Source organism: Oncorhynchus keta, chromosome 26 (genome assembly GCF_023373465.1).
Source record: "Oncorhynchus keta strain PuntledgeMale-10-30-2019 chromosome 26, Oket_V2, whole genome shotgun sequence".
Lineage (NCBI taxonomy): Eukaryota > Metazoa > Chordata > Actinopteri > Salmoniformes > Salmonidae > Oncorhynchus > Oncorhynchus keta.
This window is the reverse complement of record NC_068446.1, coordinates 3,015,075-3,039,290: the sequence shown is the minus strand read 5'-3', so window position 1 is coordinate 3,039,290 and position 24,216 is coordinate 3,015,075. Positions and strand designations below refer to the sequence as shown.

General features: G+C 46.3%; 1 protein-coding gene across 16 annotated transcripts in view; it reads left to right on the top strand.

Moving 5' to 3' along the window:
• Positions 1-24,216, top strand: part of zc3h3 (zinc finger CCCH-type containing 3) — a 120,811-nt gene that overhangs the window by 71,055 nt on the left and 25,540 nt on the right. For all 16 annotated transcript variants that reach the window (XM_052480049.1, XM_052480048.1, XM_052480047.1 and 13 more), the window contains exons 6-8: positions 19,309-19,390; positions 19,481-19,636; positions 19,758-19,827. In XM_052480049.1, coding sequence (XP_052336009.1) covers positions 19,309-19,390; positions 19,481-19,636; positions 19,758-19,827 — 308 coding nt within the window. The remainder of the gene's footprint in view (positions 1-19,308; positions 19,391-19,480; positions 19,637-19,757; positions 19,828-24,216) is intronic.

The following is a 24,216-nucleotide window of genomic DNA, read 5'->3' as shown; positions in this document are numbered from 1 at the left end:
ACGGAGGTAGCACTATGGTAGAGGAGGAGGAAATAGGAGGCATGAGGTGTGTTAGACATCTGAAATAATCAAGTTGTCATCAGTCAGTGCGACAGGAGGAGGGGCCGCTGTGGGGAGAACTGGACGACGCAGATTAAACCCAGCCCTGAGCTGCTCTCTCAATCTCTAGCTAGCTCAATCGCTTTCTCGCTCTCGTGCTCTCTCTCTCTCTCTCTCTCTCTCTCTCTCTCTCTCTCTCTCTCTCTCTCTCTCTCTCTCTCCTTACAGAAAAACCACATGATATCACACGTGGAAAATCCTGTGAAAACGTGGTTTTGGAACACTTCAAGATACATTTTTTTTACACTCTTTGACATACAGCGGGGCAAAAAAGTATTTAGTCAGCCACCAATTGTGCAAGATCTCCCACTTAAAAAGATGAGAGGCCTGTCTCTGTCTCTCTCTGTCTGTCTCCCTCTCTCTGTCTGTCTCCCTCTCTCTGTCTGTCTCTGTCTCTCTCTGTCTCTCTCTGTCTCTCTCTCTCTCTCTCTCTCTCTCTCTCTCTCTCTCTCTCTCTCTCTCTCTCTCTCTCTCTCTCTCTGTCTCTCTCTCTCTCTCTCTCTCTCTCTCTCTCTCTCTCTCTGTCTCTCTCTCTGTCTCTCTCTCTCTCTCTCTCTCTCTCTCTCTCTCTGTCTCTCTCTCTGTCTCTCTCTCTCTCTCTCTCTCTCTCTCTCTCTCTCTCTCTCTCTCTCTCTCTCTCTCTCTCTCTCTCTCCGTCTCTCTCTCTCTGTCTCTCTCTCTCTCTCTCTCTGTTTGTCTCTCTCTCTCTCTCTCTCTCTCTCTCTCTCTCTCTCTCTCTCTCTCTCTCTCTCTCTCTCTCTCTCTCTTACTCTCTCTCGCTCTCTCTGCCATAATATGTGGCTGGATTTGAAGAGTTCCCTACTGTTCCTGCAGCTTGTGACTCGCCTCCTGATACACAAACACACACAAGTGCCATTTTCACACACCCACTCTCCACAACACCACATTCCAGCATGCTCTGAACATGCCTTCAGTGTCCACCACAACAGCGGTTATAATTTCAGATCTCACCAGTCCAGTTAGCTGAGATTACACGTCTTATTTTTCTGGTCATCTTCCAGTGGCTTCCCATCATAGTGCCAAGATCACAGGAACACACACTGATGAAGAGGATATATTTTACCTCTGAAATATTCCAAAATTAGAGACTTGGCTAGGTATCAAGCCTCCTTACCTTACCTCCTCCCTTATTTCCATCCATCCCCATATCTCGTTCCCTGCTTCCTTCCCTCCCTCCCTCCCTCCCTCCAAAAACGATAGGCTTGGAGAGCTATCAGGTCTCCGGTACACTCTTAGAAAGAAAAAAAGGTGCTATGTGGAACCATATAGTGTTCGTCGGCTTGTCCCCCATAGTGGAACCGTTTTTGGTGCTAGGTAGATCCCTTTGCAGAGTTGTATTTTATTTTACCTAGAACCCTTTGCAGTTTTCTACCTAGAACCCTTTGCAGTTTTCTACCTAGAACCCTTTGCAGTTTTCTACCTAGAACCCTTTGCAGTTTTCTACCTAGAACCCTTTGCAGAGGTTTCTACTTAGAACCCTTTGCAGTTTTCTACCTAGAACCCTTTGCAGTTTTCTACCTAGAACCCTTTGCAGTTTTCTACCTAGAACCCTTTGCAGAGTTTTCTACCTAGAACCCTTTGCAGTTTTCTACCTAGAACCCTTTGCAGTTTTCTACCTAGAACCCTTTGCAGTTTTCTACCTAGAACCCTTTGCAGTTTTCTACCTAGAACCCTTTGCAGTTTTCTACCTAGAACCCTTTGCAGTTTTCTACCTTAGAACCCTTTGCAGTTTTCTACCTAGAACCCTTTGCAGAGGTTTCTACTTAGAACCCTTTGCAGTTTTCTACCTAGAACCCTTTGCAGATGTTTCTACTTAGAACCCTTTGCAGAGGGTTCTAGCTATGGTAAGATGACATGAAAATAGAGCTCTTTGGCCACGCACACCAGTGGTAGGTTTGGGGATGAAGAACAGAAGCGTATGCAATAAATATAAAAAATGTATATTATATATATATATATTTATATATATATTAGCTTTATTATACATACAATACAGTATAATAAAGCTAAAAAGAAATCTACAATGGAATGGTTAAAAAATAAACATATCCAGGTGTTAGAATGGCCAAGTCAAAGTCCAGACCTGAATCCAATGGAGAATCTGTGGAAAGAACTGAAAACTGCTGTTCACAAATGCTCTCCATCCAACCTCACTGAGCTCGAGCTGTTTTGCAAGGAGGAATGGGAAAACATTTCACTCTCGATGTGCAAAACTGATAGAGACATACCCCAAGCGACTTACAGCTGTAATCGCAGCAAAAGGTGGCGCTACAAAGTATTAACTTAAGGGGGCTGAAGAATTTTGCACGCCCAATTTTTCAGTTTTTGATTTGTTAAAAAAGTTTGAAATATCCAATAAATGTCGTTCCACTTCATGATTGTGTCCCACTTGTTGTTGATTCTTCACAAAAAAATACAGTTTTATATCTTTATGTTTGAAGCCTGAAATGTGGCAAAAGTTCGCAAAGTTCAAGGGGGCCGAATACTTTCGCAAGTCACTGTATGTATTAGCTTTATTATACATACAATACACTGGCGGTTCACTCAGGCTCTCTTCTATTCTCCTACTCACTGCTTAATAAAATCACAGAAAATACGACACTGAACAAAAATATAAATGCAACCATTTCAAAGTTACAGTTCATTTAAGGAAATCAGTCAATTGAAATAAATTCATTAGGCCCTAATCTATGCATTTCACATGAACTGGGAATACAGATATGCATCTGTTCATCAGCTGTCCGGGTGGTTGGTCTCACATAAATCCTGCAGAAGAAGAAGCTGGATCTGGAGGTCCTGGGCTGGCGTGAGACCCGTTGGACTTCTGCCAAATTCTCCAAAAGGACATTGAAGTCAGGTTATGGAAGATACAGTGACTTGCGAAAGTATTCACCCCCCTTGGCATTTCTCCTATTTTGTTGCCTTACAACCTGGAATTAAAATTGATTTTTTTTGGGGGGGTTGCATCATTTGATTTATTTGATTTACACAATATGCCTCCCACTTTGAAACAAACAAAAAACAGAACTTCAGCGTGCTTAGCTATTCACCCCCAAAGTGGATACTTTGTAGAGCCACATTTTGCAGCAATTACAGCTGCAAGTCTCTTGGGGTGTCTATATAAGCTTGGCACATCTAGCCACTGGGATTTTTGCCCATTCTTCAAGGCAAAAGTGCTCCAGCTCCCTCAAGTTTGATGGGTTCTGCTTGTGTACAGCAATCTTTAAGTCATACCACCTATTCTCAACTGGATTGAGGTATGGGCCTGTCCAAGACATCTAAATGTTTCCCCTTAAACCACTCAAGTGTTGTTTTAGCACTAAGCTTAGGGTCATTGTCCTGCTGGAATCCGTCCCAGTCTCAAATCTCTGGAAGACTGATACAGGTTTCCCTCAAGAATTTCCCTGTATTTAGCACCATCCATCATTCCTTCAATTCTGACCAGTTTCCCAGTCCCTGCTGATGGAAAAACATCCCCACAGCATGATGCTGCCACCACCATGCTTCACTGTGGGGATGGTGTTCTCGGGTGATGAGAGGTGTTGGGTTTGCGCCAGACATAGCATTTTCCTTGAGAGTACCTTCTTCCATATGGTTGGGGAGTCTCCCACATGCCTTTTGGCAATGGCTTTTTTTCAGGACACTCTTTCCGTAAAGCCCAACTCTGTGGAGTGTACGGCTTAAAGTGGTCCTATGGACAGATACTCCAATCTCCACTATGGAGCTTTGCAGCTCCTTCAGGGTTATCTTTGGTCTCTTTGTTGCGTCTCTGATTAATGACCTCCTTGCCTGGTCCGTGAGTTTCGGTGGGCGGCCCTCTCTTGGCAGGTTTGTTGTAGTGCCATATTCTTTCCATCTTTTAATAATGGATTTAATGTTGCTCCGTGGGATGTTCAAAGTTTCAGATATTTTTTTATAACCTAACCCTGATCTGTACTTCTCCACAACTGTGTCCCTGACGTGTTTGGAGAGCTCCTTGGTTGTGCCCCTTGCTTAGTGGTGTTGCAGACTCTGGGTCCTTTCAGAACAGGTGTATATATACTGAGATCATGTGACACTTAGATTGGAATTTATTTAACTAATGATGTCACTTCTGAAGGTAATTGGTTGCACCAGATCTTATTTAGGGGCTTCATAGCAAAGGGGGTGAATATATACATATGCACGGACCACTTTTCCATTTTTTTGTGGGGGTTTTATTTTATATTTTGAAACAGTTCATTATTTAATTTAATTTCACCAGTTTTGACTGTTTTGTGTGTGTCCATTACATGTTATCCTCATAAAAATCTATTTAAATTACAGGTTGTAATGCAACAACAGGTTATTAAACAAAACACCAAGGGGGTGAATACTTGTGTAAATGAACATTCAATTCTCTGGCAACAGCTCTGGACATTCAAGCAGTCAGAATGCCAACAGCTCTGGACATTCAAGCAGTCAGAATGCCAACAGCTCTGGACATTCAAGCAGTCAGCAGGCCAACAGCTCTGGACATTCAAGCAGTCAGCAGGCCAACAGCTCTGGACATTCAAGCAGTCAGCAGGCCAACAGCTCTGGACATTCAAGCAGTCAGCAGGCCAACAGCTCTGGACATTCAAGCAGTCAGCAGGCCAACAGCTCTGGACATTCAAGCAGTCAGCAGGCCAACAGCTCTGGACATTCAAGCAGTCAGCAGGCCAACAGCTCTGGACATTCAAGCAGTCAGCAGGCCCACAGCTCTGGACATTCAAGCAGTCAGCAGGCCAACAGCTCTGGACATTCAAGCAGTCAGCAGGCCAACAGCTCTGGACATTCAAGCAGTCAGCAGGCCAACAGCTCTGGACATTCAAGCAGTCAGCAGGCCAACAGCTCTGGACATTCAAGCAGTCAGCAGGCCAACAGCTCTGGACATTCAAGCAGTCAGAATGCCAACAGCTCTGGACATTCAAGCAGTCAGAATGCCAACAGCTCTGGACATTCAAGCAGTCAGCAGGCCAACAGCTCTGGACATTCAAGCAGTCAGAATGCCAACAGCTCTGGACATTCAAGCAGTCAGAATGCCAACAGCTCTGGACATTCAAGCAGTCAGCAGGCCAACAGCTCTGGACATTCAAGCAGTCAGCAGGCCAACAGCTCTGGACATTCAAGCAGTCAGAATGCCAACAGCTCTGGACATTCAAGCAGTCAGCAGGCCAACAGCTCTGGACATTCAAGCAGTCAGCAGGCCAACAGCTCTGGACATTCAAGCAGTCAGCAGGCCAACAGCTCTGGACATTCAAGCAGTCAGCAGGCCAACAGCTCTGGACATTCAAGCAGTCAGAATGCCAACAGCTCTGGACATTCAAGCAGTCAGAATGCCAACAGCTCTGGACTTTCAAGCAGTCAGAATGCCAACAGCTCTGGACATTCAAGCAGTCAGCAGGCCAACAGCTCTGGACATTCAAGCAGTCAGAATGCCAACAGCTCTGGACTTTCAAGCAGTCAGAATGCCAACAGCTCTGGACTTTCAAGCAGTCAGAATGCCAACAGCTCTGGACATTCAAGCAGTCAGAATGCCAACAGCTCTGGACATTCAAGCAGTCAGAATGCCAACAGCTCTGGACATTCAAGCAGTCAGCATGCCAACAGCTCTGGACATTCAAGCAGTCAGAATGCCAACAGCTCTGGACTTTCAAGCAGTCAGAATGCCAACAGCTCTGGACATTCAAGCAGTCAGCAGGCCAACAGCTCTGGACATTCAAGCAGTCAGAATGCCAATTGCAAGCTCCCTCAACTTGAGACATCTGTGGCATTGTGTTGTGTGACAAAACTGCACATTTTAGAGTGTCCTTTTATTGTCCCCAGCACACGGTGCAACTGTGTAATGATCATGCTGTTTAATCAGCTTCTTCATAATCCATCCACCTGACAGGTGTGGCGTATCTTGGCAAAAGAGAAATGCTCACTGACAGGGATGCCAAAAGAATTGTGCACAACATTTCAGATATTTGTATTTTTGCGTTAGGACATTTCTGGGATATTTTCTTTCAGCTCATGGAACATGGGACCAACACTTTACATGATGCATTTATATTTTGATTTAGTGTAATTTGAAATACAGAAAGCATGGCAAAGACTATGTCAGTTTAAAACATTCAATTATAGCTGTCAGGTCATTGCATCATATCTGCCTGGGCACACAGTGGAAACGGCTTGCAGTGATGGCAGAGGCTTAAAGACTGTAATAGCCTACTCTAGGCTACTGACGAGTGGTGAGCTTTCTGGTGCCAGAGGCTGCCGGGGCATCACCCAGGTGGGTGCTACTTGTTGGTAGTGGAGGAGTGGCTACAAAGTCAAGCGGCTATGCTACAAATGGCTGTCTGTGTCGGGCACGGCGAGGTGCGCCGCTAAACAACGGCTTCCGAAATTGTCTGATCCTCACCCGACGACTCCCCCCTGGCTGTGTCTGTTATGCTTCATCCCTGTGACTGTGCTATACCCGACGCCTCCCCCCTGGCTGTGACCGTTATGCTTCATCCCTGTGACTGCTATGCTTCATCCCTGTGACTGTTATCATCCCTGTGACTGTTATGCTTCATCCCTGTGACTGTTATCATCCCTGTGACTGTTATGCTTCATCCCTGTGACTGTTATCATCCCTGTGACCGTTATCATCCCTGTGACTGTTATCATCCCTGTGACTGTTATCATCCCTGTGACTGTTATCATCCCTGTGACCGTTATCATCCCTGTGACCGTTATCATCCCTGTGACCGTTATCATCCCTGTGACCGTTATCATCCCTGTGACTGTTATCATCCCTGTGACTGTTATCATCCCTGTGACTGTTATCATCCCTGTGACTGTTATCATCCCTGTGACCGTTATCATCCCTGTGACCGTTATCATCCCTGTGACCGTTATCATCCCTGTGACCGTTATCATCCCTGTGACTGTTATCATCCCTGTGACTGTTATGCTTCATCCCTGTGACTGTTATCATCCCTGTGACTGTTATCATCCCTGTGACCGTTATCATCCCTGTGTTATCATCCCTGTGACTGTTATCATCCCTGTGACTGTTATCATCCCTGTGACTGTTATGCTTCATCCCTGTGACTGTTATCATCCCTGTGACCATTATGCTTCATCCCTGTGACTGTTATCATCCCTGTGACCATTATGCTTCATCCCTGTGACTGTTATGCTTCATCCCTGTGACTGTTATGCTTCATCCCTGTGACTGTTATCATCCCTGTGACTGTTATCATCCCTGTGACTGTTATCATCCCTGTGACCGTTATCATCCCTGTGACTGTTATCATCCCTGTGACCGTTATGCTTCATCCCTGTGACTGTTATGCTTCATCCCTGTGACCATTATGCTTCATCCCTGTGACTGTTATCATCCCTGTGACTGTTATCATCCCTGTGACTGTTATCATCCCTGTGACTGTTATCATCCCTGTGACTGTTATGCTTCATCCCTGTGACTGTTATCATCCCTGTGACCGTTATGCTTCATCCCTGTGACTGTTATCATCCCTGTGACCGTTATGCTTCATCCCTGTGACTGTTATCATCCCTGTGACTGTTATCATCCCTGTGACTGTTATCATCATCCCTGTGACTGTTATCATCCCTGTGACTGTTATCATCCCTGTGACTGTTATGCTTCATCCCTGTGACTGTTATCATCCCTGTGACTGTTATGCTTCATCCTTGTGACTGTTGTCATCCCTGTGACCGTTATGCTTCATCCCTGTGACTGTTATCATCCCTGTGACCGTTGACTGTTATCATCCCTGTGACTGTTATCATCCCTGTGACTGTTATCATCCCTGTGACTGTTATCATCCCTGTGACTGTTATGCTTCATCCCTGTGACTGTTATGCTTCATCTCTGTGACTGTTATCATCCCTGTGACTGTTATCATCCCTGTGACTGTTATCATCCCTGTGACTGTTATGCTTCATCCCTGTGACTGTTATCATCCCTGTGACCGTTATGCTTCATCCCTGTGACTGTTATCATCCCTGTGACTGTTATCATCCCTGTGACTGTTATCATCCTGTGACTGTTATCATCCCTGTGACTGTTATGCTTCATCCCTGTGACTGTTATCATCCCTGTGATTGTTATCATCCCTGTGACTGTTATGCTTCATCCCTGTGACTGTTATCATCCCTGTGACCGTTATGCTTCATCCCTGTGACTGTTATCATCCCTGTGACCGTTATCATCCCTGTGACCGTTATGCTTCATCCCTGTGACCGTTATGCTTCATCCCTGTGACCGTTATGCTTCATCCCTGTGACCGTTATGCTTCATCCCTGTGACTGTTATCATCCCTGTGACTGTTATCATCCCTGTGACTGTTATCATCCCTGTGACTGTTATCATCCCTGTGACTGTTATGCTTCATCCCTGTGACTGTTATCATCCCTGTGACTGTTATCATCCCTGTGACTGTTATGCTTCATCCCTGTGACTGTTATGCTTCATCCCTGTGACTGTTATCATCCCTGTGACCGTTATGCTTCATCCCTGTGACCGTTATCATCCCTGTGACCGTTATGCTTCATCCCTGTGACTGTTATGCTTCATCCCTGTGACCGTTATCATCCCTGTGACCATTATGCTTCATCCTTGTGACTGTTATCAGCCCTGTGACCGTTATCATCCCTGTGACTGTTATGCTTCATTCCTGTGACTGTTATCATCCCTGTGACTGTTATGCTTCATCCCTGTGACTGTTATGCTTCATCCCTGTGACTGTTATGCTTCATCCCTGTGACTGTTATGCTTCATCCCTGTGACTGTTATCATCCCTGTGACCGTTATGCTTCATCCCTGTGACTTTTATCATCCCTGTGACCGTGATCATCCCTGTGACTGTTATCATCCCTGTGACTATTATCATCCCTGTGACTATTATCATCCCTGTGACCGTTATCATCCCTGTGACCATTATCATCCCTGTGACCGTTATCATCCCTGTGACCGTTATCATCCCTGTGACTGTTATGCTTCATCCCTGTGACCGTTATCATCCCTGTGACTGTTATGCTTCATCCCTGTGACTGTTATCATCCCTGTGACTGTTATGCTTCATCCCTGTGACTGTTATGCTTCATCCCTGTGACTGTTATCATCCCTGTGACCGTTATGCTTCATCCCTGTGACTGTTATCACCCCTGTGACTGTTATCATCCCTGTGACTGTTATCATCCCTGTGACTGTTATGCTTCATCCCTGTGACTGTTATGCTTCATCTCTGTGACTGTTATCATCCCTGTGACTGTTATCATCCCTGTGACTGTTATCATCCCTGTGACTGTTATGCTTCATCCCTGTGACTGTTATCATCCCTGTGACCGTTATGCTTCATCCCTGTGACTGTTATCATCCCTGTGACTGTTATCATCCCTGTGACTGTTATCATCTCTGTGACTGTTATCATCCCTGTGACTGTTATGCTTCATCCCTGTGACTGTTATCATCCCTGTGACTGTTATCATCCCTGTGACTGTTATGCTTCATCCCTGTGACTGTTATCATCCCTGTGACCGTTATGCTTCATCCCTGTGACTGTTATCATCCCTGTGACCGTTATCATCCCTGTGACCGTTATCATCCCTGTGACTGTTATCATCCCTGTGACCGTAATGCTTCATCCCTGTGACCGTTATGCTTCATCCCTGTGACCGTTATGCTTCATCCCTGTGACCGTTATGCTTCATCCCTGTGACCGTTATGCTTCATCCCTGTGACTGTTATCATCCCTGTGACTGTTATCATCCCTGTGACTGTTATCATCCCTGTGACTGTTATCATCCCTGTGACCGTTATGCTTCATCCCTGTGACTGTTATCATCCCTGTGACTGTTATCATCCCTGTGACCGTTATCATCCCTGTGACTGTTATGCTTCATCCCTGTGACTGTTATGCTTCATCCCTGTGACTGTTATCATCCCTGTGACCGTTATGCTTCATCCCTGTGACCGTTATCATCCCTGTGACCGTTATGCTTCATCCCTGTGACTGTTATGCTTCATCCCTGTGACCGTTATCATCCCTGTGACCATTATGCTTCATCCTTGTGACTGTTATCATCCCTGTGACCGTTATGCTTCATCCCTGTGACCGTTATCATCCCTGTGACCGTTATCATCCCTGTGACCGTTATGCTTCATCCCTGTGACTGTTATTCTTCATCCCTGTGACCGTTATCATCCCTGTGACCATTATGCTTCATCCTTGTGACTGTTATCATCCCTGTGACCGTTATCATCCTGTGACTGTTATGCTTCATTCCTGTGACTGTTATCATCCCTGTGACTGTTATGCTTCATCCCTGTGACTGTTATCATCCCTGTGACTGTTATGCTTCATCCCTGTGACTGTTATGCTTCATCCCTGTGACTGTTATCATCCCTGTGACCGTTATGCTTCATCCCTGTGACTTTTATCATCCCTGTGACCATGATCATCCCTGTGACCGTGATCATCCCTGTGACTGTTATCATCCCTGTGACTGTTTATCATCCCTGTGACTGTTATCATCCCTGTGACTGTTATGCTTCATCCCTGTGACTGTTATCATCCCTGTGACTGTTATGCTTCATCCCTGTGACTGTTATGCTTCATCCCTGTGACTGTTATGCTTCATCCCTGTGACTGTTATGCTTCATCCCTGTGACTGTTATGCTTCATCCCTGTGACTGTTATCATCCCTGTGACCGTTATGCTTCATCCCTGTGACTGTTATCATCCCTGTGACTGTTATCATCCCTGTGACTGTTATCATCCCTGTGACTGTTATGCTTCATCCCTGTGACTGTTATGCTTCATCTCTGTGACTGTTATCATCCCTGTGACTGTTATCATCCCTGTGACTGTTATCATCCCTGTGACTGTTATGCTTCATCCCTATGATTGTAAGTCGCTTTGGATAAAAGCGTCTGCTAAATGGCATATATTATTATATTATTACTGTTATCATCCCTGTGACTGTTATCATCCCTGTGACTGTTATCATCTCTGTGACTGTTATCATCCCTGTGACTGTTATGCTTCATCCCTGTGACTGTTATCATCCCTGTGACTGTTATCATCCCTGTGACTGTTATGCTTCATCCCTGTGACTGTTATCATCCCTGTGACCGTTATGCTTCATCCCTGTGACTGTTATCATCCCTGTGACCGTTATCATCCCTGTGACCGTTATCATCCCTGTGACTGTTATCATCCCTGTGACCGTTATGCTTCATCCCTGTGACCGTTATGCTTCATCCCTGTGACCGTTATGCTTCATCCCTGTGACCGTTATGCTTCATCCCTGTGACCGTTATGCTTCATCCCTGTGACTGTTATCATCCCTGTGACTGTTATCATCCCTGTGACTGTTATCATCCCTGTGACTGTTATCATCCCTGTGACCGTTATGCTTCATCCCTGTGACTGTTATCATCCCTGTGACTGTTATCATCCCTGTGACCGTTATCATCCCTGTGACTGTTATGCTTCATCCCTGTGACTGTTATGCTTCATCCCTGTGACTGTTATCATCCCTGTGACCGTTATGCTTCATCCCTGTGACCGTTATCATCCCTGTGACCGTTATGCTTCATCCCTGTGACTGTTATGCTTCATCCCTGTGACCGTTATCATCCCTGTGACCATTATGCTTCATCCTTGTGACTGTTATCATCCCTGTGACCGTTATGCTTCATCCCTGTGACCGTTATCATCCCTGTGACCGTTATGCTTCATCCCTGTGACTGTTATTCTTCATCCCTGTGACCGTTATCATCCCTGTGACCATTATGCTTCATCCTTGTGACTGTTATCATCCCTGTGACCGTTATCATCCTGTGACTGTTATGCTTCATTCCTGTGACTGTTATCATCCCTGTGACTGTTATGCTTCATCCCTGTGACTGTTATCATCCCTGTGACTGTTATGCTTCATCCCTGTGACTGTTATGCTTCTGTGATCCTGTTATCATCCCTGTGACTGTTATCATCCCTGTGACCGTTATGCTTCATCCCTGTGACTTTTATCATCCCTGTGACCGTGATCATCCCTGTGACCGTGATCATCCCTGTGACTGTTATCATCCCTGTGACTGTTATCATCCCTGTGACTGTTATGCTTCATCCCTGTGACTGTTATCATCCCTGTGACCGCTATCATCCCTGTGACCGTTATGCTTCATCCCTGTGACTGTTATGCTTCATCCCTGTGACTGTTATCATCCCTGTGACCGTTATCATCCCTGTGACCGTTATCATCCCTGTGACTGTTATCATCCCTGTGACCGTTATGCTTCATCCCTGTGACTGTTATGCTTAATCCCTGTGACCATTATGCTTCATCCCTGTGACTGTTATCATCCCTGTGACTGTTATCATCCCTGTGACCGTTATGCTTCATCACTGTGACTGTTATCATCCCTGTGACCGTTATGCTTCATCCCTGTGACTGTTATCATCCCTGTGACCGTTATGCTTCATCCCTGTGACTGTTATCATCCCTGTGACCGTTATCATCCCTGTGACTGTTATCATCCCTGTGACTGTTATCATCCCTGTGACTGTTATCATCCCTGTGACTGTTATCATCCCTGTGACTGTTATGCTTCATCCCTGTGACTGTTATGCTTCATCCCTGTGACTGTTATCATCCCTGTGACTGTTATGCTTCATCCTTGTGACTGTTATCATCCCTGTGACCGTTATGCTTCATCCCTGTGACTGTTATCATCCCTGTGACCGTTATGCTTCATCCCTGTGACTGTTATCATCCCTGTGACTGTTATCATCCCTGTGACTGTTATCATCCCTGTGACTGTTATGCTTCATCCCTGTGACTGTTATGCTTCATCTCTGTGACTGTTATCATCCCTGTGACTGTTATCATCCCTGTGACTGTTATCATCCCTGTGACTGTTATGCTTCATCCCTGTGACTGTTATCATCCCTGTGACCGTTATGCTTCATCCCTGTGACTGTTATCATCCCTGTGACTGTTATCATCCCTGTGACTGTTATCATCTCTGTGACTGTTATCATCCCTGTGACTGTTATGCTTCATCCCTGTGACTGTTATCATCCCTGTGATTGTTATCATCCCTGTGACTGTTATGCTTCATCCCTGTGACTGTTATCATCCCTGTGACCGTTATGCTTCATCCCTGTGACTGTTATCATCCCTGTGACCGTTATCATCCCTGTGACCGTTATCATCCCTGTGACCGTTATGCTTCATCCCTGTGACCGTTATCCCTGTGACTTCATCCCTGTGACCGTTATGCTTCATCCCTGTGACCGTTATGCTTCATCCCTGTGACCGTTATGCTTCATCCCTGTGACTGTTATCATCCCTGTGACTGTTATCATCCCTGTGACTGTTATCATCCCTGTGACTGTTATCATCCCTGTGACTGTTATCATCCCTGTGACCGTTATGCTTCATCCCTGTGACTGTTATCATCCCTGTGACTGTTATCATCCCTGTGACCGTTATCATCCCTGTGACTGTTATGCTTCATCCCTGTGACTGTTATGCTTCATTCCTGTGACTGTTATCATCCCTGTGACCGTTATGCTTCATCCCTGTGAGCGTTATCATCCCTGTGACCGTTATGCTTCATCCCTGTGACTGTTATGCTTCATCCCTGTGACCGTTATCATCCCTGTGACCATTATGCTTCATCCTTGTCACTGTTATCAGCCCTGTGACCGTTATCATCCCTGTGACTGTTATGCTTCATTCCTGTGACTGTTATCATCCCTGTGACTGTTATGCTTCATCCCTGTGACTGTTTCATCCCTGTGACTGTTTCATCCCTGTGACTGTTATGCTTCATCCCTGTGACTGTTATCATCCCTGTGACCGTTATGCTTCATCCCTGTGACTTTTATCATCCCTGTGACCGTGATCATCCCTGTGACTGTTATCATCCCTGTGACTATTATCATCCCTGACTATTATCATCCCTGACCGTTATCATCCCTGTGACCGTTATCATCCCTGTGACCGTTATCATCCCTGTGACTGTTATCATCCCTGTGACTGTTATGCTTCATCCCTGTGACCGTTATCATCCCTGTGACTGTTATGCTTCATTCCTGTGACTGTTATCATCCCTGTGACTGTTATGCTTCATCCCTGTGACTGTTATCATCCCTGTGACTGTTATGCTTCATCCCTGTGACTGTTATGCTTCATCCCTGTGACTGTTATCATCCCTGTGACCGTTATGCTTCATCCCTGTGACTGTTATCACCCCTGTGACTGTTATCATCCCTGTGACTGTTATCATCCCTGTGACTGTTATGCTTCATCCCTGTGACTGTTATGCTTCATCTCTGTGACTGTTATCATCCCTGTGACTGTTATCATCCCTGTGACTGTTATCATCCCTGTGACTGTTATGCTTCATCCCTGTGACTGTTATCATCCCTGTGACCGTTATGCTTCATCCCTGTGACTGTTATCATCCCTGTGACTGTTATCATCCCTGTGACTGTTATCATCCCTGTGACTGTTATCATCCCTGTGACTGTTATCATCTCTGTGACTGTTATCATCCCTGTGACTGTTATGCTTCATCCCTGTGACTGTTATCATCCCTGTGACTGTTATCATCCCTGTGACTGTTATGCTTCATCCCTGTGACTGTTATCATCCCTGTGACCGTTATGCTTCATCCCTGTGACTGTTATCATCCCTGTGACCGTTATCATCCCTGTGACCGTTATCATCCCTGTGACTGTTATCATCCCTGTGACCGTTATCATCCCTTCATCCCTGTGACCGTTATGCTTCATCCCTGTGACCGTTATGCTTCATCCCTGTGACCGTTATGCTTCATCCCTGTGACCGTTATGCTTCATCCCTGTGACTGTTATCATCCCTGTGACTGTTATCATCCCTGTGACTGTTATCATCCCTGTGACTGTTATCATCCCTGTGACCGTTATGCTTCATCCCTGTGACTGTTATCATCCCTGTGACTGTTATCATCCCTGTGACCGTTATCATCCCTGTGACTGTTATGCTTCATCCCTGTGACTGTTATGCTTCATCCCTGTGACTGTTATCATCCCTGTGACCGTTATGCTTCATCCCTGTGACCGTTATCATCCCTGTGACCGTTATGCTTCATCCCTGTGACTGTTATGCTTCATCCCTGTGACCGTTATCATCCCTGTGACCATTATGCTTCATCCTTGTGACTGTTATCATCCCTGTGACCGTTATGCTTCATCCCTGTGACCGTTATCATCCCTGTGACCGTTATGCTTCATCCCTGTGACTGTTATGCTTCATCCCTGTGACCGTTATCATCCCTGTGACCATTATGCTTCATCCTTGTGACTGTTATCATCCCTGTGACCGTTATCATCCCTGTGACTGTTATGCTTCATTCCTGTGACTGTTATCATCCCTGTGACTGTTATGCTTCATCCCTGTGACTGTTATCATCCCTGTGACTGTTATGCTTCATCCCTGTGACTGTTATGCTTCATCCCTGTGACTGTTATCATCCCTGTGACCGTTATGCTTCATCCCTGTGACTGTTATCATCCCTGTGACCGTTATCATCCCTGTGACCGTTATCATCCCTGTGACTGTTATCATCCCTGTGACTGTTATCATCCCTGTGACTGTTATCATCCCTGTGACTGTTATCATCCCTGTGACCGTTATCATCCCTGTGACTGTTATCATCCCTGTGACTGTTATGCTTCATCCCTGTGACCGTTATCATCCCTGTGACTGTTATGCTTCATTCCTGTGACTGTTATCATCCCTGTGACTGTTATGCTTCATCCCTGTGACTGTTATCATCCCTGTGACTGTTATGCTTCATCCCTGTGACTGTTATGCTTCATCCCTGTGACTGTTATCATCCCTGTGACCGTTATGCTTCATCCCTGTGACTTTTATCATCCCTGTGACCGTTATCATCCCTGTGACCGTTATCATCCCTGTGACTGTTATCATCCCTGTGACCGTTATCATCCCTGTGACCGTTATCATCCCTGTGACCGTTATCATCCCTGTGACTGTTATCATCCCTGTGACTGTTATGCTTCATCCCTGTGACTGTTATCATCCCTGTGACCGTTATGCTTCATCCCTGTGACTGTTATCATACCTGTGACTGTTATGCTTCATCCCTGTGACTGTTATCATCCCTGTGACTGTTATCATCCCTGTGACCGTTATCATCCCTGTGACTGTTATCATCCCTGTGACCGTTATGCTTCATCCCTGTGACTGTTATGCTTCATCCCTGTGACCATTATGCTTCATCCCTGTGACTGTTATCATCCCTGAGACTGTTATCATCCCTGTGACTGTTATCATCCCTGTGACTGTTATGCTTCATCCCTGTGACTGTTATCATCCCTGTGACCGTTATGCTTCATCACTGTGACTGTTATCATCCCTGTGACCGTTATGCTTCATCCCTGTGACTGTTATCATCCCTGTGACTGTTATCATTCCTGTGACTGTTATCATCCCTGTGACTGTTATCATCCCTGTGACTGTTATCATCCCTGTGACTGTTATGCTTCATCCCTGTGACTGTTATGCTTCATCCCTGTGACTGTTATCATCCCTGTGACTGTGCTATACCCGACGCCTCCCCCCTGGCTGTGACCATTATGCTTCATCGCTGTGACTGCTATGCTTCATCCCTGTGACTGCTATCATCCCTGTGACTGCTATGCTTCATCCCTGTGACCGTTATCATCCCTGTGACTGTTATGCTTCATCCCTGTGACTGTTATGCTTCATCCCTGTGACCATTATGCGTCATCCCTGTGACTGTTATCATCCCTGTGACTGTTATCATCCCTGTGAATGTTATCATCCCTGTGACTGTTATGCTTCATCCCTGTGACTGTTATCATCCCTGTGACCGTTATGCTTCATCACTGTGACTGTTATCATCCCTGTGACCGTTATGCTTCATCCCTGTGACTGTTATCATTCCTGTGACTGTTATCATCCCTGTGACTGTTATCATCCCTGTGACTGTTATCATCCCTGTGACTGTTATCATCCCTGTGACTGTTATGCTTCATCCCTGTGACTGTTATGCTTCATCCCTGTGACTGTTATCATCCCTGTGACTGTGCTATACCCGACGCCTCCCCCCTGGCTGTGACCATTATGCTTCATCGCTGTGACTGCTATGCTTCATCCCTGTGACTGCTATCATCCCTGTGACTGCTATGCTTCATCCCTGTGACCGTTATCATCCCTGTGACTGTTATGCTTCATCCTTGTGACTGTTATCATCCCTGTGACCGTTATGCTTCATCCCTGTGACTGTTATCATCCCTGTGACCGTTATGCTTCATCCCTGTGACTGTTATCACCCCTGTGACTGTTATCATCCCTGTGACTGTTATCATCCCTGTGACTGTTATGCTTCATCCCTGTGACTGTTATGCTTCATCTCTGTGACTGTTATCATCCCTGTGACTGTTATCATCCCTGTGACTGTTATCATCCCTGTGACTGTTATCATCCCTGTGACTGTTATGCTTCATCCCTGTGACTGTTATGCTTCATCTCTGTGACTGTTATCATCCCTGTGACTGTTATCATCCCTGTGACTGTTATCATCCCTGTGACTGTTATGCTTTATCCCTGTGACTGTTATGCTTCATCCCTGTGACTGTTATCATCCCTGTGACTGTTATCATCTCTGTGACTGTTATCATCCCTGTGACTGTTATGCTTCATCCCTGTGACTGTTATGCTTCATCCCTGTGACTGTTATCATCCCTGTGACTGTTATCATCCCTGTGACCGTTATGCTTCATCCCTGTGACTGTTATCATCCCTGTGACCGTTATCATCCCTGTGACTGTTATCATCCCTGTGACTGTTATCATCCCTGTGACCGTTATCATGACTTCATCCCTGTGACCGTTATGCTTCATCCCTGTGACCGTTATTCTTCATCCCTGTGACCGTTATGCTTCATCCCTGTGACCGTTATGCTTCATCCCTGTGACTGTTATCATCCCTGTGACTGTTATCATCCCTGTGACTGTTATCATCCCTGTGACTGTTATCATCCCTGTGACCGTTATGCTTCATCCCTGTGACTGTTATTATCCCTGTGACTGTTATCATCCCTGTGACCGTTATCATCCCTGTGACTGTTATGCTTCATCCCTGTGACTGTTATGCTTCATCCCTGTGACTGTTATCATCCCTGTGACCGTTATGCTTCATCCCTGTGACCGTTATCATCCCTGTGACCGTTATGCTTCATCCCTGTGACTGTTATGCTTCATCCCTGTGACCGTTATCATCCCTGTGACCATTATGCTTCATCCTTGTGACTGTTATCATCCCTGTGACCGTTATCATCTCTGTGACTGTTATGCTTCATTCCTGTGACTGTTATCATGGTGGTCCTTCTGTAGCTCAGTTGGTAGAGCATGGCGCTTGTAACGCCAGGGTAGTGGGTTCGATTCCCGGGACCACCCATACGTAGAATGTATGCACACATGACTGTAAGTCGCTTTGGATAAAAGCGTCTGCTAAATGGCATATATTATTATTATTATTATTATCATCCCTGTGACTGTTATGCTTCATCCCTGTGACTGTTATGCTTCATCCCTGTGACTGTTATCATCCCTGTGACTGTTATCATCCCTGTGACTGTTATCATCCCTGTGACTGTTATTATCCCTGTGACCGTTATGCTTCATCCCTGTGACTGTTATCATCCCTGTGACCGTTATGCTTCATCCCTGTGACTGTTATCATCCCTGTGACTGTTATCATCCCTGTGACTGTTATCATCCCTGTGACTGTTATCATCCCTGTGACTGTTATCATCCCTGTGCTATTTCCTTCCACCGGCCGTTGACGCTATGAGAACAAACTGCTTCAGGAGACTGATTTTAAACGGCGTTAATTGACCTGTTTAATTACTTGCTGTGTAAGTAATTCCGCTCTTAGCTGGCAAGTACGGCCTACATGCAACGTAATAAAACTACTACTGCTGCAGTGTGAACACGGACATGGACGCGTGTCCGCACACAAACACTCACACAAAATATGTCCGTCGCAGTGGTGTATGAATAACGTCATAATACCCCATTCTTTAAATGTTTAGACTTTATAGAGGCAGTTTCTTTTTTTTCCCCCTCATTCTCTATTTTCCCCAAACAGTGCGGTTGTCCAGTCCACAGGAAGTCTCCCACACCACCTCTAGCACTCTCATCCGGCCCTCCAGCACTCGTTTTGTGGCTAGGTACGCACTTTAGTACACACACACCCTCTGCTACCTGTACATAATTGCACAACTATATGTTTTGTTGATTGTGTGTGTTCTGTCTTCCAGTCGTGCGGTTCAGAGGAGTCTAGCCATCATCAGGCATGCTCGTCAGAAGAAGTCCCAGAAGCAGTACTGTATGTACTTCAACCGCTTTGGCAAGTGTAACCGTGGCAACACCTGCCCTTACATCCACGATCCTGATAAGGTGGCTGTCTGTACCAGGTAACACACACACACCCACACCTAACATGCACAGATCTCCTCAAAACCACCTGTACAGACTGTGTGGGCTCTCTGATTGGCTGCTCTGTGATCTGATGACTCTTCCCATTGGTTCCTGCAGGTTCCTGAGGGGTACGTGTAAGCAGACAGGTGGGACCTGTCCATTCTCCCATAAGGTGGCCAAGGAGAAGGTGAAACTATGTGACACACACACACACACACACACACACACACACACACACACACACACACACACCATCCTTGAGGTGAGAGTATGTGAAACGTCAATGTCTCTCTCACACCAGCTGGGCTGGAGTGTACTGTGTAGTTAGTGTTTGCCCCCGTCAGGTATATCGCCAGGGAGGAGGTGAGAATATGGTGTCTCACACACTTACAGATCTGCAAACATTGAAGGATTAATGCTAGGGAGTAGGGAAAGGGATTGCAATAGGACCGACTGTTATTTTACCACCCAGAGATAGATATGGAGACGTGTCACATACAATATGTGGTTTTTAGAGCTGGTGTACAGAGATGCAGCTAGACTCACTCGATTGGTACAGCTCCTGTCTCTGTGCTCTCACTGCCAGTATTAAGATATACACACACACACACACACACACACACACACACACACACACACACACACACACACACACACACACACACACACACACACACACACACACACACACACACACACACACTCCCACTGGTAGTGTACACACTCAGAGACGTGACCTGACTGGGTGCGTGTTGAAAGGAGTCGGTGGTACGGGCAATGGGGGTATCATGACCAAAATGGTGGTCCCTATCCCATGTCTCAGATGTCCCAACATGGTTTACACCTGAACACGTACACCTTAATAGGCAGGAGTACAGAGAGTATGGCAGGAGTACAGAGAGTATGGCATGGGTACAGAGAGTATGACAGGAGTACAGAGAGTATGGCAGGAATACAGAGAGTATGGCAGGAGTACAGAGAGTATGGCAGGAGTACAGAGAGTATGGCATGGGTACAGAGAGTATGGCAGGAGTACAGAGAGTATGGCAGGAGTACAGAGAGTATGGCAGGAGTACAGAGAGTATGGCAGGAGTACAGAGAGTATGGCAGGAGTACAGAGAGTATGGCAGGAGTACAGAGAGTATGGCATGGGTACAGAGAGTATGGCAGGAGTACAGAGAGTATGGCAGGAGTACAGAGAGTATGGCAGGAGTACAGAGAGTATGGCAGGAGTACAGAGAGTATGGCAGGAGTACAGAGAGTATGGCATGGGTACAGAGAGTATGGCATGGGTACAGAGAGTATGGCATGGGTACAGAGAGTATGGCAGGAGTACAGAGAGTATGGCATGGGTACAGAGAGTATGGCATGGGTACAGAGAGTATGGCAGGAGTACAGAGAGTATGGCATGGGTACAGAGAGTATGGCATGGGTACAGAGAGTATGGCAGGAGTACAGAGAGTATGGCAGGAGTACAGAGAGTATGGCAGGAGTACAGAGAGTATGGCAGGAGTACAGAGAGTATGGCAGGAGTACAGAGAGTATGGCAGGAGTACAGAGAGTATGGCAGGAGTACAGAGAGTATGGCAGGAGTACAGAGAGTATGGCAGGAGTACAGAGAGTATGGCATGAGTACAGAGAGTATGGCAGGAGTACAGAGAGTATGGCATGAGTACAGAGAGTATGGCAGGAGTACAGAGAGTATGGCAGGAGTACAGAGAGTATGGCATGGGTACAGAGAGTATGGCAGGAGTACAGAGAGTATGGCAGGAGTACAGAGAGTATGGCAGGAGTACAGAGAGTATGGCAGGGGTACAGAGAGTATGGCATGGGTACAGAGAGTATGGCATGAGTACAGAGAGTATGGCAGGAGTACAGAGAGTATGGCAGGAGTACAGGAGTATGGCAGAGAGTACAGAGAGTATGGCAGGAGTACAGAGAGTATGGCAGGAGTACAGAGAGTATGGCATGGGTACAGAGAGTATGGCATGGGTACAGAGAGTATGGCATGGTATGGCATGGGTACAGAGAGTATGGCATGGGTACAGAGAGTATGGCAGGAGTACAGAGAGTATGGCATGGGTACAGAGTATGGCATGGGTACAGAGAGTATGGCAGGGGTACAGAGAGTATGGCATGGGTACAGAGAGTATGGCATGGGTACAGAGAGTATGGCAGGAGTACAGAGAGTATGGCAGGAGTACAGAGAGTATGGCAGGAGTACAGAGAGTATGGCAGGGTACAGAGAGTATGGCAGGAGTACAGAGAGTATGGCAGGAGTACAGAGAGTATGGCAGGAGTACAGAGAGTATGGCAGGAGTACAGAGAGTATGGCAGGAGTACAGAGAGTATGGCAGGAGTACAGAGAGTATGGCAGGAGTACAGAGTATGGTATGGCATGGGGTACAGAGAGTATGGCAGGAGTACAGAGAGTATGGCAGGAGTACAGAGAGTATGGCAGGAGTACAGAGAGTATGGCATGAGTACAGAGAGTATGGCAGGAGTACAGAGAGTATGGCAGGAGTACAGAGAGTATGGCATGGGTACAGAGAGTATGGCAGGAGTACAGAGTATGGCAGGGGTACAGAGAGTATGGCAGGAGTACAGAGTATGGCAGGAGTACAGAGAGTATGGCAGGAGTACAGAGTATGGCAGGAGTACAGAGAGTATGGCAGGAGTACAGAGAATGGCAGGAGTACAGAGAGTATGGCATGGGTACAGAGAGTATGGCAGGAGTACAGAGAGTATGGCATGGGTACAGAGAGTATGGCAGGGGTACAGAGAGTATGGCAGGGGTACAGAGAGTATGGCAGGAGTACAGAGAGTATGGCAGGAGTACAGAGAGTATGGCAGGAGTACAGAGAGTATGGCATGGGTACAGAGAGTATGGCAGGAGTACAGAGAGTATGGCATGAGTACAGAGTATGGCAGGAGTACAGAGAGTATGGCAGGAGTACAGAGAGTATGGCAGGAGTACAGAGAGTATGGCATGGGTACAGAGAGTATGGCAGGAGTACAGAGTATGGCAGGAGTACAGAGAGTATGGCAGGAGTACAGAGAGTATGGCATGAGTACAGAGTATGGCAGGAGTACAGAGAGTATGGCAGGAGTACAGAGTATGGCAGGAGTACAGAGAGTATGGCAGGAGTACAGAGAGTATGGCAGGAGTACAGAGAGTATGGCAGGAGTACAGAGAGTATGGCAGGAGTACAGAGAGTATGGCAGGAGTACAGAGAGTATGGCATGGGTACAGAGAGTATGGCATGGGTACAGAGAGTATATGGGTACAGAGAGTATGGCAGGAGTACAGAGAGTATGGCAGGGTACAGAGAGTATGGCATGGTTACAGAGAGTATGGCATGGGTACAGAGAGTATGGCATGGGTACAGAGAGTATGGCAGGATGGTACAGAGAGTATGGCAGGAGTACAGAGAGTATGGCAGGATGGGTACAGAGAGTATGGCATGGAGTACAGAGAGTATGGCAGGAGTACAGAGAGTATGGCAGGAGTACAGAGAGTATGGCAGGAGTACAGAGAGTATGGCATGAGTACAGAGAGTATGGCAGGAGTACAGAGAGTATGGCAGGAGTACAGAGAGTATGGCAGGAGTACAGTATGGAGAGTATGGCAGGAGTACAGAGAGTATGGCAGGAGTACAGAGAGTATGGCAGGAGTACAGAGAGTAGGGCAGAGTATGGCAGGGGTACAGAGAGTATGGCAGGAGTACAGAGAGTATGGCAGGAGTACAGAGAGTATGGCAGAGTACAGAGTATGGCAGGAGTACAGAGAGTATGGCATGGCAGTATGGCAGGGTACAGAGAGTATGGGCAGTACAGAGGTATGGCAGTACAGAGAGTATGGCATGAGTACAGAGAGTATGGCATGGGTACAGAGAGTATGGCATGAGTACAGAGAGTATGGCAGGAGTACAGAGAGTATGGCAGGAGTACAGAGAGTATGGCAGGAGTACAGAGAGTATGGCAGGAGTACAGAGAGTATGGCATGGGTACAGAGAGTATGGCATGGGTACAGAGAGTATGGCATGGGTACAGAGAGTATGGCAGGAGTACAGAGAGTATGGCAGGAGTACAGAGAGTATGGCAGGAGTACAGAGTATGGCAGGAGTACAGAGAGTATGGCAGGAGTACAGAGTATGGCAGGAGTACAGAGAGTATGGCATGGGTACAGAGAGTAAAACGACTCCCTCTCTAACAGAGAAAGAGTACAAACTAAAATATAATAATCACTGTTTACCAACAGTCAACACAATGGTTCATCTTCGATTATTCATTCTGCTTCATAGCTACTAATTACATAGTTGCATAGTAATAAGTGTAGTTAAAATGTCTCATTTGTTTATCTGGCCCCATAGCACAGGACAGGGTCATGTAGTGGTGTTTAACGAGGTGTTTAACGAGGCCAGTCCGTAAAGGGTAAAGGAAAGTGGTTACACTGGACAGGGAAAGATGTTTTTCTGTAGACAAACAACCCCACAGACAGGTGTCCTGTCCAGCCTCGCAACCCAATACGCACGCATACTAGTAGGGACTGGGGATAGACGAGGAGCCCCAATCC